This window comes from Aegilops tauschii, chromosome 5, assembly GCF_002575655.3.
Source record: "Aegilops tauschii subsp. strangulata cultivar AL8/78 chromosome 5, Aet v6.0, whole genome shotgun sequence".
NCBI classification, from domain to species: domain Eukaryota; kingdom Viridiplantae; phylum Streptophyta; class Magnoliopsida; order Poales; family Poaceae; genus Aegilops; species Aegilops tauschii.
Window position 1 is genome coordinate 430786887 of NC_053039.3, and position 12709 is coordinate 430799595.

At 45.6% G+C, this 12709-nt stretch overlaps 1 protein-coding gene across 2 annotated transcripts; it reads left to right on the top strand.

Annotated features, from left to right (window-relative positions):
- Positions 1 to 336: 336 nt before the first annotated feature.
- Positions 337 to 9695, top strand: LOC109778130 (uncharacterized). 2 transcript variants are annotated; one of them, XM_020336686.4, is made up of 13 exons: positions 337 to 593; positions 676 to 2100; positions 2190 to 2269; positions 2706 to 2893; positions 4606 to 5599; positions 5686 to 5813; positions 6283 to 6342; positions 6426 to 6476; positions 6569 to 6639; positions 6834 to 6982; positions 7080 to 8084; positions 8192 to 8245; positions 8417 to 9695. In XM_020336686.4, exons 2-13 carry the CDS (start codon positions 707 to 709, stop codon positions 9427 to 9429), a joined length of 5187 nt encoding a protein of 1728 aa, XP_020192275.1. In that variant the 5' UTR covers positions 337 to 593; positions 676 to 706; the 3' UTR covers positions 9430 to 9695. The 2 variants fall into 2 exon arrangements, with proteins under 2 accessions (XP_020192275.1, XP_073354133.1); XM_073498032.1 differs by having other exon boundaries at positions 375 to 2100.
- The last annotated feature ends 3014 nt before the right edge of the window (positions 9696 to 12709 follow it).

Consider the following 12709-nt stretch of genomic DNA (forward strand, 5'->3'; position numbering starts at 1 on the left):
AAAAACCAGTAACACATATAGCAACGAAAAAGTGACTTACACAGAAAAAATGACCTAGCACAAAATATGAATTACACAAAAAATATGACTTGTACATACAAAATAATTCATTCAACTTACACTGGGCCAGTTATTTTTTCCCCAAAAGAAGCCGATAGTCGCTCCTTTTTTTTTGGGGGTACCCGTGTTCATGTCCAACCCGGTGGACACACAGCCCTCTCGTCCCTCAGGCCCAACCGACACCAAAACTCCACGCCCGGCCCGGCCCGGCCCAGCACCGTACAGGAAGAGTCCGTGGCACTTCCTCTCCCACGCCACGGCTCCCCTCACGCCGAGCGTACCCTACCCTACCCCCCCAACTCCAATCCAAAACCGATGCGGCTCCAAAATCCTCCTTCCTATAGTCGTCTCGCCGCAACCGCCGCTGTGCCCTAGAGCTGCCGCCGTTTGCCGCTCCCCGCTCGCCGCCGACGCCCCAGCCCCCCCGAACCCCCGCCGCGGCCTCTCGCGCGCGTCGCCGCCGCCCCCGCCCCACCTCGTCGCCTTCCGCGCCGCCCCCGCCCGCCCCGCGTCCTCGGGCATTGATTTTCGAGGTACGAGCTCCCTCGGTCTGGTTATCCGGCGGTTGGCTGCTTCAATCCCGGGCTAACCCCGACGAACTCTGCGTGCGTCCAGGCCCGCCCCTGTCCCCGGCGCGGCGTAGGCCATGCCGACCACCCCGGATATCGTGCTGGAGGGCGACGGCGGCGGAGGGGGCGAGAAGCCTGAGGAGGACTCCCAGGCCGCTGGAGACGACGTGGCGGCGGGGGAGACTGTGGGTGTCGCGAACGACTCTGATCCGGCTGATGAGAAGCCCGAGGAGGGTGCTGGCGCTGGGTCGCAGTTGAATGGGGACACTGCTGCTGTGGATGACCCCGCAGACCTGGGTGCTTCCCCGGCTGATGTCGGTTCCGACCAGACTGGTCAGGGGATTCATGATGGTGCTGACGAGGCTGATCAATTTGGACTCGGTGCGCAAGATGATGCTCGTCTTATTGTGGATAGTGATATCGCGGTTAGTGATTATGGGGTGGATGCTCATGATGAGGAGGGTGCACCAATGGATGCAGTTGCTGCAACTGAGTTAATTGATAGGGAAGCAGAGCTTGTCAAAGAAGACGATGATGTTGCAGAGGTGGATACACATCCCTCAACTGGAATTGACTATGGAGAGGAAGCTGTTGCAGCAGCTGATGATGCTTCCACGGATGAGGGGAGGCAGATGGATGCAGTTTCCATCAGTAGAGATGTCGATGAGGAGAAAGCTGCCGGTGCAGTTGGTGTTAATGCCACAGGTGAGGACAGACAGGTGGATGCAGTTGACCCAACTGTAGTTGATAGTCAGGAAAAGGAGATCTCTTCAGCTGGTGATGATGGTGCAGCTGGAGTTGAGGGTGAAAGAGATGTCATGGCTGCCCAAAATGTTGCTGAAGAAGCTGATAGGGTTCCGGAAGAAGCTGAACTCGACATGATTGATAATGTTGTTGCAGAGGAGGTCACAGAGATGGATATTCTTGCCTCAACGGGAAATGGCAATGAGGATGAAGGGATCGTAACAGCTGGTGATGCTTCTGCAGATGAGGGGACGTCAATGGATGCAGTTTCCATCAGTAGAGATGTCAATGAGGAGAAATGTACTGATGCAGCTGGTGTTGGTTCCACAGATGAGGACATGCAGATGGATGAAGGTGGAGATCAGGAAAAAGAGGCTGGTGATGATGGTGCAGATGAGGAGGGTGTTGAAAAACATGTGGTTACTATGACTGGAGAAGATGAAGAAGATGATATGGCTGAGCAAAACATCGCTGAAGAGGCTGACAGTGTTCCGGAAGAAGTTGACTTGGCTGGTGATGTACCTGAAGAGGAGGATGTGCAGATATATGAGGATGACGATGATGACGAACCTCCACCGTTGGCACGAAGAGGTGTAGGGCGCCCAAAACGAGGTCGTGCATCTTCGAAGGCTCAGGCTGTGGTGAAGCCATCTGTTAAAAGAAAGGATGAGGAGGAGGTGTGCTTCATTTGCTTTGATGGTGGTGAACTTGTGATTTGTGATCGTAGGTTTGTGCGACAGCTATGTTATTTTTCATTTGCCATTAAAAAATACACAACTATGTTACAGCTGTTGACTGCTCATTTTGTGTCCTCAGGTTTTGTCCTAAGGCTTATCATCCTTCTTGTATTAATCGGGATGACGATTTCTTCAAGTCAAAGGGCCAATGGACTTGTGGTATGTGGGATGATCTTCAGTTTGAATCCTTCCGAGTGCTCTTAAACAGTTGCATTTCAACTTTGTGGATATTGCATATTACAATCATGAATCATCCCAAATCCATGTTTTCAGGAGGAATTTTTTGCAACGGACCTTACTTACAATTCCTTTGTTGGGATTGTCACATAATTTTCCTGTTCGATATATCTGATTTAGAAAATTTGTTATTTGTCCGTGACTGAAATTAGCTGCATCCCTTTGTTGCATGGTCTTTTTCTATCTGTTTCCATGCATGTATTATGAAATACTCACAATGATACATGAGTTTACCTCTAATAATCATAATGATTTTTCTTTTGTAAAGGTAGACAATGACTAGTATTGATGCTCAGCCTACATATAAAATCTCCAGAATTCTTATATTTGATTCCATTTACTTTGCGTAATTTGTCAGGGTGGCACATTTGTAGCAATTGTCAGAAACCTGCTCGCCAAATGTGTTACACATGTACCTTCTCGTTATGTAAAACATGCATTAAAGAGACAAACTTCATCTCTGTCAGAGGAACTAAAGGCTTCTGTGAGACATGCCTGAATACTGTGATGCTGATAGAGAACAAAGAGGAGGCAACTGAGCAAATGGTAACCCTTTCACCTTACTCTTAGCTTCCCCAGTCTAATATTTTCTTTGAGTTTAGTAACTTGGTTTCATCTAATGTCTTGTTTTTATAGTTTTTTTGTTTTCTGTTATGGCATTGAGGAGCTCATTAGTGTTGTGTGATTCTTGTTCGTATGATAGGTCTGAACCTAGAAAGATTGCAAGCTTAATGCTCATTCTTTAGATGTCTGCATAATTTAAGCATACATATTGACATGTGCTCTATCTTTGATTTTGTAAAATCAAGTGGGTGAACCTAACTTGTATGCAACTGAACATGTACGGTGTACCTATAACTATTGTTCTGAATTATTGTGCTAGAACTTGGTATACTGCATTCATGAAATGTTTGAACGTTTTTTTGCATGCAATTTCTGCATTAGCATTCAGAACCGTCATGGCTTCAAATTGTTTAATTTTGTTGTTTTTGCATTGGACGGTAATTATTTTCCTGTGCTGCCAATTGGGTGGTGTGCTTTAAAAACTATTGAGGTGCATCCGCGGATAAGCTGTAGGATAACAAATGAAACCCTACTTATGGGTGCACCTCTGATCATTATTGAGGTGCACAAGGCACACGCAAAACACGAACTTGCCCCATGGAAGCAAGATTATGGAAGAAGTGATATAAATTACGAATTGCTTAGTTGTCTGATGATGAACGGGGCTGTTGACATTTACATGGCATGTACATTGTACCAGTAAACAACCGTTGCTTTGGAGTAGGGTCATTGCAGGTTTTGAAGTACTTGCCGGCCCAGCTAGCTTTGATGACATTGTTAGCCACTTATGGTACTTGGTCTCCGCACTCTAGTGGGAAACCATGCTTTATCGTTTGGAGGATCACGTCCAAGGTTATCGCCTAGACAGTAACCAGAAGTTGAGCACCTGGTATGTTCGCAGTCTGCTTCGGTGTAGGCAATGAGAGCGTTGGTCAACAAGGCTCTGAGCTGGAGGGCATTATAAATTTGCCCTTGAGGTATGAAATCACCTAGACAGTAACCAGACGTTGCACACCTGGTATGTGTCCAGTCTATTTCGGTGTAGGCAATGAGAGCTTTGGTCAAAAAGGCTGTGAGCTGGAGGACATGATAAAGTGCGCTCTTGAGGTATGAAATCAACTGCTCGGCGAGGGGGAGGTGCTGCTCGCATGGGTCGTGCATATGCAAGCATACTTGTTTCATGGCATATGCTATATCGGTCCTCATGAACCTGTAGATGCTGTAGTGTGCCACTGGATCCTCAACACGAGGGCCTGCTGGGAGAAGATTCTGGCGGGTAGACAACAGTATTTAGAAGATTACAACTATCCATATTCCTAATCCACGGTTATGATGTTGGCTAGGGGACTAAACACATACGGGAACACCCGTGTTGAGAAAACAATGGCATGTTGCACAAATGACCTATTCTGTTTTAAATGCTGGTTAATCATCTGTCCATTCTTATATTCCAGTTAGACTTAGGATGCCGGGAAGTTTTTGGTTGGTTAGTCTATGTTTAGCTTCTGCTTGTTCTTTCCTTTTGCTTTGTTGTCATGACATGTCCATTTAACTTAGTATTGCTGCAAATTGCTTGTGAGATGTCTTCTTTTCCTGCTGACCAGTTGTCATGTCAGCAACTTTACATGCATGAAATGATCTATTAATGGTTCTCTGGTGCTCATACTTTCTACTTATACTATTGCATCCAACAGGATGTAGATTTTGATGACAAAGAGAGCTGGTGGTCTTTGTTCAAGGATTATTGGCTGAATTTGAAAGAGAAGTTACCATTGCCGTATGCAGAAGTATCAGCTGCTAGGCGTCTAAATAATAGATCTTATCTTAGTGAACTACCTGAAGCTAATGATGAAGAGGAGGCTAATTCAGACAGTTCACCAAAAACGAGGGGAAAGAAGCGATTAAAGCGTGCTGCTGAGGAGGACAGCTCCAAAGGGAAAGGCACCACTCGTAAATATACTAAACAAGGCTCAGTTAGCCGTGATGCTAAGCCTAAGAAGCCTAGAGGTGCAAAGGCTAGACAACTGTCAAAGCGTGCTTCGAGCAGTGATCATGGACCAAAAGAATCTGAAAGTGTGGGGACATCGACATCCTCAGCTGAGGAGGCTAATTGGGCCTCAAAGGAGCTCTTGGATTTTGTTGCACATATGAGGAATGGTGACAAATCAGTGCTATCTCAGTATGAAGTTCAACGCCTTGTACTTGAGTATATTGCACGTGAAAATCTGCGGGATCCTCGCGGGAAAAGCATGATAGTTTGTGATTCTTGGCTCCAAAGTCTTTCTGGGAAAGAACGTGTTGGGCATTTTGAAATGCTGAAGCTTCTTGAATCTCATTTTCCTTTGGCTGAGGTCTCACCAGCTGATATTGATGGCAACCATGGTGGTGTTGTAGACCCAGATCCTAGCCAGGACGCTGATGGTAACAGTGAAGCATCAGTTGTGATGAGTTCAGAAAAAAGAAGGAAATCACGGAAGTATGATCACAGAGCTCTGCAAACGAACCTTGATGACTTCGCCGCGATAGATAACCATAATATCGGCTTGATATACCTGCGTCGCAACCTAATGGAAGAGTTGATAGGTGATGCTGACACATTTAATGAGAAAGTTCTTGGAGCATTTGTGAGAATACGTATATCTGGTACAGGTCAAAGGCAAGACATCTATCGACTTGTGCAGATTGTCGGTAAGATGGTACACTTTCAGAACTGTTGTTGCCAGATTCAGCTCTTCATGGGTCTGATTGCTGAATTTTTCTTTATTTGTGCGCAGGGACTGGAACAGCTGCTGAGAAGTATAAATGTGGGAAAAAGACAACTGACATAACATTAGAGATACTAAACTTGGACAAGAAAGAGGTTATTAGTATTGACATAACCTCAAATCAAGAATTCACTGAGGTATTTTCTTTACTCAATAGGAATATGATAGTCGTACTCAATAGGAAATCCATATTTGGTTTTATAGTTCTCATCTGTACTGAATTACTCCCTCCATTACAATGAATAAGGCGTGCACACATTCCAAAATTGAACTTTGACCATAAATTAGACCAACTAAATGTTGGTTATGCGTGACAAAAATTATACCCCTGAATTCGTATTCGCAAGAAGTTTTCAGTGGTAAATTGCTGAGTCACAAAAATATATATTATTGGTCTACTTTATGGTCAAAGTTTGATTTTGGGATGTGTGCGCGCCTTATTCATTGGAATGGAGTAAGTATTGGTTTTAGTTACTGTCACTTTGTATACTATTAGTAAGTGATTGGTGCTGACGTATCTGATCTTTTACTATAATGATATAAGCGATGCACTTATTCAGTAGATGTATTTGCATTTGCTGATTGCTATCATTGTTCTTGTTGTAGGAGGAATGCAAACGTTTACGGCAGAGCATAAAGTGTGGATTCATTTCAAGACTGACGGTGGTAATGTTATTGTTATTACATACTATTATGTTGTGTTTGTGTTACGGTGCACTGTTTTCTATTGTAACCATCCTATCTTCCAGGGAGAGATTCAGGAGAAGGCAAGGGTTCTCCAGTCTGTGAAAGTCAATGATGTAAGCAACTAGTATTGAAGAACTTTTGAAGTTTTCAGTCAAGCATTTCTATTTCATTTGTTTATTCATGAATGACATTTGGATCGTTGCAGTGGATTGAAAGTGAAAAGATGCGTCTTGCGCATCTTCGTGACCGCGCCAGCGATATGGGCCATAGAAAAGAATATCCTTTTTGACATTATTTGATCAATCAATATTTAGTTGTTTCTGTAGATCATGATTCAAGATTATGGTCAAATTTCTCTTTTTTTTTCTTCTGGTTGTTTGCTTATATTTTGAGTTTAATTTTTCTGCAATGAGGATGCATCTCTTTCTGTTGCATCGTAATTTAGCTTGCCTGCCTTGACCAGTATCTACGCTTAGAGAATGTGTAGAGAAGCTGAAGCTTCTAAGTACTCCAGAGGAGCGTGCTCGTAGGCTAAAGGAAGAACCTGAAATACATGCTGACCCCGCCATGGATCCGAATTATGAATCTCCAGAAGAACCAGAGGAGGATGCTGAGAGAAGTACTTAACTTGATTTTGCTTTGTTCTGCTGTAATTTTTTTTCCTGATTCAAATTTCTTATGAGTCTGACATCGACTTCCATTTTTCTTTTATACAGGTAGCTTCAGTAGGCCGAGAGGTTCTTTCTCTAGGAAAGATATCAATCCAGTGTCTCCTGGTAAAGGGGAGGGTAGGAATGCTGCACGAGATTCAAGAACTAACTGGGAGTCAAACCGAAACACATGGTCAAGTACACAATTGGAATCTCCTCATGGGCGGAGATCTACATTTTCTTCTCATGGTGAAAGTGCTGGTTACACGGGTAAATCAGAGAGTCCAAACGTCAGTGCACAAAAAGTTAATGTGGAAGCCACGGCAGCTAATACTCCACATGGACCATCTGTTATCTCATCTAAAACTCTAACGGCCAATTTAATGTCGCCAACGCCAGCATCACAGTCAACAGTCAATGAGTCTGAAAAGATATGGCAGTACATGGACCCCTCTAATAAAATCCAAGGCCCTTTTTCAATAGTTCAGCTGCGTAAATGGAACAGCAGTGGGTACTTCCCTCATAATTTGAAAATATGGAAATCTAATGAGAAGCAGGAGGACTCAATATTGTTGCCTGATGCTTTGGCTGGGAAGTTTGAGAAAGACCTGCCTCCATGGGAACCACCACTTGGTAGCTCTTCTCAAACGGACAAAGGGTACTTGAGAAGCAGCTCAGATGTAGGTGCTAGACCCTCTGGTGACTCCCTTGTGGAAAGGACAAAAGCTGGTGAACATATTTCAAAATCAGCAGTTTTAAATAAGTCACAGTCTTTCCCGGATACAACAAATCCTGGATCAACTGTGATCCAGTCTGGCGCACAAAGTTATTATGGTACGCAGAATCCTCAGGCAGCTTTTGCAAGCCAACAATCTCTCATTGAAAGTTGGAATGCATCCTCAAGTCAGTTTGGTGCTGCAGTAAATCCTATGACACTTACTCAGCCTATCATAGGAGGAGGCTTTTCAGGACAGAATAATACAGTTGCAGGAAATGTAGGTCAGCTAACTCCTGTACCAGCTCCTGCAACAGTGGGCACAGAAATTGTTAATTCGCAGTCTTCAGGTGAAGGTAAGTCCCTTTGCATGGTTTATATGCTTCAGAAATTTGGTTGAAATTTGGAATTTGTAGTACATATGTATTTTAGTTTGATGTATATTATTTCTTTCTCCTTGCAGATCGTGGACTAGTTCAGCCCGGAGCTGCGCCATCAAACACTCAGCAATTTGGAGGTAGCTCATTGCTTGTCCTCTTTTATGCCGTGTTTTCTCTGCAATCTTGATTCAACAGTTCGAATGCGAAGTCTCAGGGTTTTTCAATGTTAAACATCTCTTGTTGCTCCATGGGAATTATGGTTTTCAAGTGTAAACCTACCTAATGTCGTTATTATGGATCACCTGCAGATGCAAGGAACCAATCAACCGACGCCTCCAACTCGACACAGCTGATGACACATGCACAAGTGGCAAACACATCTGGCCAAGCTCAGGGGGCTGGAAATACGAACTGGGGATCCACACTTCAGAGTAATGCAAACATGGCCTGGGGAATGATGGGACAGACTAATATGAACATGCCCTGGGCGGCACCAGCACAAGGTGCCGCCAGCTACAACATGGGTATGACTATGCCAACACAGCAAAATGCAGTCCAAAACATGGGCTGGGTCACACCAAATCCAGGAAACACCAACATGAATATGGTGTGGGCTACAAATCAAGGCCAAGGGACTCCAAATGCAGCTGCTATGATGGGGGCTCAGATGCAAGGAGTTGCGATGGCACCTTGGGGCGGTGCCATTGCGCAAGGAAATGCAAATTCTTATCCTGGTTGGGTGCCCCAAGTTGGAAACGCAAGTCAAAATGCCGGCGGCTGGAGTGCTCCTCCACAGGGAAATTCAGTTCCTAACCCTGTAAATGGTACAGGCCAGGGGAATAATAACGTGAACTGGAATTCACCAAGTGGGAACCCGACATGGAACAACCAGCAGGATTTTAATGGTGGTGGCTCGCGTGGGAGGTCATGGAGGCCGCAGTCTGGGGGTCGGGGGTCACGGCCGCCCTGCCATCTCTTCCAGAAGACTGGTCGCTGCAACAAAGACAATTGCTTCTATTCCCATACGCCAGGAGACGAGGGATATTCACAGAGAAACGATCGCCACTTTGATAGGCGGCCTTCGAGCAACGAGAGACCTCAGCATGACAGGCGGCCTTCGAGCAACGAGAGACCTCAGCATGACAGGCGGCCTTCGAGCAACGAGAGACCTCAGCATGACAGGCAAAACGATAAACATTTTGATCGTCAAGCGTCAGGCAGCGAGAGGCAGCAGGATAGGCCCAACAGCAGGCAGAGCGGCTGGGATGGCTGGGATAACGGTGGGAAGGCTGATAGGTCAGAATCAAAAGAGGGGCAGTAGAACCATGGGGGCTTCTTCTTCTGGTCCGTTCTCCTGTTTTGTTGTATATGCAGTAGCTAGCCTGCGTGTTTCCGAACCTACCTACCTGATGCGCTGTAGCGATTAGCATCCTGCCCGAACTGTCATGTGGTAGAAGAATTGTAGCTTAAAGCATCATGTGCATCCTACTCTTGTGTTTTCTTTCTTGCCTTGGAACCAAACCAATACATTTTCTGAATAAATCCTGATGTCGGAGATGCAAGGGCTTGAGGTAGGTCCTGTTGTAATGTTGCTTGAGCTGCTGCTGCTGTGTCTGTATGCATTCTCGTTGGGCGTCAGGTGTTGTTGTTTATGCGTGAAGGTTTGCTTCTGTGGAGCTTTGCTTGACCTAGTTTGCCTTGCACAAAGATCTCGCGGGCTTGGATTATACTGCAAATATAGTGGATTGTGCCATCCCCTCTAATTTTTGTTTGCCTTTGCTTGACCTGTTTAAATTCTGCAAGGTGTCTGTGGGGTTGGATAATTCTGGTGGCCAGATGCCAGTCCCTTTTCCTGGCACTCTTTGGGGGTATTTCGAGGTGCGTTCCTTGATCTTGGGTCGTGCATGTTGTTTTTGAAGGATGTTTGGTGAGAAGGCCAAGTGAAGATTCCCCAGTTTATACTCTTTTGCCCATGATCCAGGCATGTCCATGCAACGTGTGCTTCAAGAGGGCCCCTTTCTGAATTGGCCTTTGAAGAGTTGCATCAGGTGCTCTGTGTTACTTGATGCTTCCGTGTAAGCATCAAGTTTGCTCAGCTGACATGTAGACATATGCCCACTGAAACAAAAAAGATTTTGCTTGGTTACCACCGATGGACAGATTGAAAGAGCAGACATGAGCGATTATGTGGCCAATATGGCGTTGGGCACATAGTGGTTGCCCAAAGAGACTTGATTCTTCGCTGACATTGGCCCTAACCGTGCTTCGTGCTCTTCTAGTGTGTTGGATCATCTATTTTTTGAGTGCCTTTTGCTTCTAGTTCTAGGTCTATTGCTAAAGTGACCTGGCTTACGGCAGCCACGTTGGCTTTGCTAGATCCAAAACTGTGCCCTGTCTTTCGGAGATGATTATATGAACATTTGAAAAATAAGAAATGCCTTAAGTTTTCAGCAAAAAAAGTAGCATTGTAGCTGCCCTGGGAGGCTCTCTTCATTGCTGACCCTTAAGCTTGAGACCCATCGTATCAAGGCCTCAAAGAAGCAAGCTTTCTGTCTTTGGTGCTCTTCTTTGCAATTTCCCTGTTAGCTGCTTGTCTTTTTAGTGTAGTATGCTCGGACCACCTTCTCTTCAACATTGTGACATTCTCTCTTCATTTTTGGGACCATGTAATCTTGAAAGCATTGTGTTCGGACTGAGGTCCCTTTTTTCTGCATTTTCATTTAATACAAAATACCGTGGGAGTTTCAAAAACAAAAGTTGATTCAGAGGTGCGGTCTCACTTTCAAGTCCAATGCCGGAGTAAAAGATGTTTGCCAATGCCCCACTGTCGAGAACGTGATGTATTTGAGCCTGAGCTCAATGAGCTTGGGTGAACAGTAACCCTGAAAACAATTTAAAAATAATTCAAAAAATTCTAATTTTTTTTGGGTGCAAACATTAACAAAAGTTCTCAGTGCTCACAAAATTTCATCACAAAATAACATTCGTGGAAGTCACAGCAAAAAAACAAAAAACAAAATTGATGCTCCAAAAATGTTATTTTCAAAAACATTTTGGAGTACTGATTTTGTTTTTTTTGCCACGACTTGTACTAATGTCATTTTTGGATGAAATTTGGCAAGTACTAAGAATTTTTGTCAATGTTTCCACCCAAAAAAATTCAGATTTTTTTTAAATGTTTTTCATTTTGTTTTGATTTTACTGTTCATCCCGAGCTCAATGAGCTCGGGAGCAGAACATGACTTTCGATACGTTCATTCCTTTCTTGCTTAGCTTAGCAAATCGAGTAGTATTGTATATTATGTACAATGGTGCAAGTGTTTCTACTACCTACCTTGGGAGGTCGCGGCGATCTATTATAGGAGCCGCACAACCTTGATCTTGGCTAGCTAGCTGTGCAAGGATCAAAACAAACATATATTTTTTTTTAAAAAGGAGGAGGACCTCCGGCCACTGCATCTGGACGTTGCATGCAGTCATTTTATTAATTATTCATACAAGACCTTACAAAGTTAAACAACAGTAAGACTAAAACCACTGTCTAGGCAACATCTGTCGCTACTCCTATCCAATTGATGAAGAGATGCTGATAGTCTGGGCCTAATACCAAACAGACCTCGAAGCCAAACCTATCATCTAAGACCTGAGGTCCCAACCAGGACACCTGCCGGGTATGCGGCACCCACTAGTCCGGCGCACTCCTCAACCAGGACGCCTGCCGGGTATGAGGCCGTCGCAGCCACCAGCCACCAATCCATCCCCAGTGCTGTACTGTTGCATCTACCTTGCCCGGTCTAGCTGCCGTCGATGCCAGACAACACCACCATCCTGCGCTCGTCCATCATCACACGCCCACCAGCGAGACCCCGCTGCTCCATGCCGCTGAGACCCGCCGTTGTCGACGTGCCAGATGCCACTCCACTCCTCCTTCACGAACACCACCTGCTGCCACTGGCCCCATCCCTCCGCCCGAGTCCTCTCCCAAACACCCAAGCCTCCCCAGACGACGCCTTCATGAAGGGTACAACGCACAAGTCATCGTCGCCGTCCAATCACGCGGATTTTGGACTTTCTGTTGGGGAACGCAGTTTTTCAAATTTTTTACCTACGATCACGCAAGATCTATCTAGGAGATGCATAGCAACGAGCGGGGAGAGTGTGTCCACGTACCCTCATAGACCGAAAGCGGAAGAGTTTAGTAACGTGGTTGATGTAGTCGAACGTCTTCGCGATCCAACCGATCCAAGCACCGAACATACGACACCTCCGCGTTCAGCACACGTTCAGCTCGATGACGTCCCTCGATCTCTTGATCCAGTTGAGGACGAGGGAGAGTTCCGTCAGCACGACGGCGTGGTGACGACGATGATGAAGTTACCGGTGCAGGGCTTCGCCTAAGCACTACGACGATATGACCGAGGTGTGTAACTGTGGAGAGGGGCACCGCACACGGTTAAGAGAAACTTGTGTGTTCTAGGGTGCCCCCTGCCCCCGTATATAAAGGAGGGGAGGGGGAGGCCGGCCGGCCCTGTAGGGCGCGCCAGGAGGAGGGAGTCCTACTAGGACTCCAAGTCCTAGTAGGATTCCACCTGGAGGAAAGG